At 41.0% G+C, this 1,103-nt stretch overlaps 1 protein-coding gene across 3 annotated transcripts in view; it reads left to right on the top strand.

The window, feature by feature from the left end:
• Positions 1-548: 548 nt before the first annotated feature.
• The window catches only part of DOCK10 (dedicator of cytokinesis 10), a 262,391-nt gene continuing 261,836 nt past the window's right edge, over positions 549-1,103 (top strand). For all 3 annotated transcript variants that reach the window (XM_027769882.1, XM_027769880.1, XM_027769879.1), the window contains exon 1: positions 549-745. In XM_027769882.1, the coding sequence (XP_027625683.1) occupies positions 584-745 (162 nt within the window). In that variant the 5' untranslated portion in view covers positions 549-583. The remainder of the gene's footprint in view (positions 746-1,103) is intronic.

Raw genomic sequence — 1,103 nt, 5'->3', positions numbered from 1 at the left:
GTGCGTACTTTTCATAAATCTCGATGCAGTGCACTCTACATTCCACATGAACCAATTTCAATGCTGGAACTTACGTGTGCTATCAAAAGAAGAACCCCAATCACTTAATGAGGTATCCAGCGTAACTTCCTTCAGGAAGTGTTTACATTTTTAAAGACGATCCTTTTCACGCAATATGATGTTCTTTTGCCTTAGAAAAGATGTCAGCATTAAGTCAGATTTTCAGTTGTTTAGTTAGAAAAAGCATGTGTCTGATTGGGAAAGATGCATTTACTCAGACCTCTGAAACAGGCATCGAAGAGAGTTGTAATTAACAGGAAACATGTTCTTGAAATGAATTGAGAAATGCTCTCTGGGCAGAATGCTCTAATATTCCTGAGTGTGTTCAGTTTCCGTGGATCAAATCTTTCCCATCTCTGCATCCAAGCTATTTGGCCGTGATCAGATGATCAGAGCTCAAGGAAGTGATTGGAGAATGAGCTGGCTGCAGCTGCAGTGTAGGCTGTTTGCAGGGACAAGGAACCACTGTTTTTCAAACATAGCATCAACATAGAAGTTATTTTGTAGGCTCCAGGATGCAGCGATGGGCTGCACTGCCAGCATTGTTCTGCTTCAAGCTTTTCGTTCTGTGGTCCAGAGGAGCTGTCCACACATTTGTCGACGACGCCAAGAGGAACCGTCCCACGAAATTTTGCCTCTGGAAAGTGACGATGAAATGAGTAGACCCAGAACCCTCCTCATCATGGTATGGTATCCGTGATAAAGCAGCCACAGTGGATTGTGCCGTTATCGTAGGGAGGTTGTAATTTGGGGTTTGTGGTGTTCAGCTTTAGATTAAGACACGCATGACCTGGCGTTTACTTCGGTGTTGTACTGCTTGGGGAAAATCTTTCAAAATTATTCTATTATTCAAAGAGCAGATTTTCTTTCTCTTAAACCTGTCATGAAAATGTGCAGTTTATCAGTCTGTTAGAAATTTTCTTCTGCCTAGTGTTTTGAGTGTTGTTGGTAACTTTTGTGCAGAAAAGAAGAAAAACTTTGAGATTTGGTTTATTGAAGGGGATTTTCTTTAACTTTAATTTGATAGAAGAGCCATATACGTA

Source organism: Tupaia chinensis, unplaced genomic scaffold (assembly GCF_000334495.1).
Source record: "Tupaia chinensis unplaced genomic scaffold, TupChi_1.0 Scaffold000095_1, whole genome shotgun sequence".
Classification (NCBI taxonomy): domain Eukaryota; kingdom Metazoa; phylum Chordata; class Mammalia; order Scandentia; family Tupaiidae; genus Tupaia; species Tupaia belangeri.
Note: the sequence above shows the minus strand (reverse complement) of the source record. Positions and strands in the feature narration are given on the sequence as shown.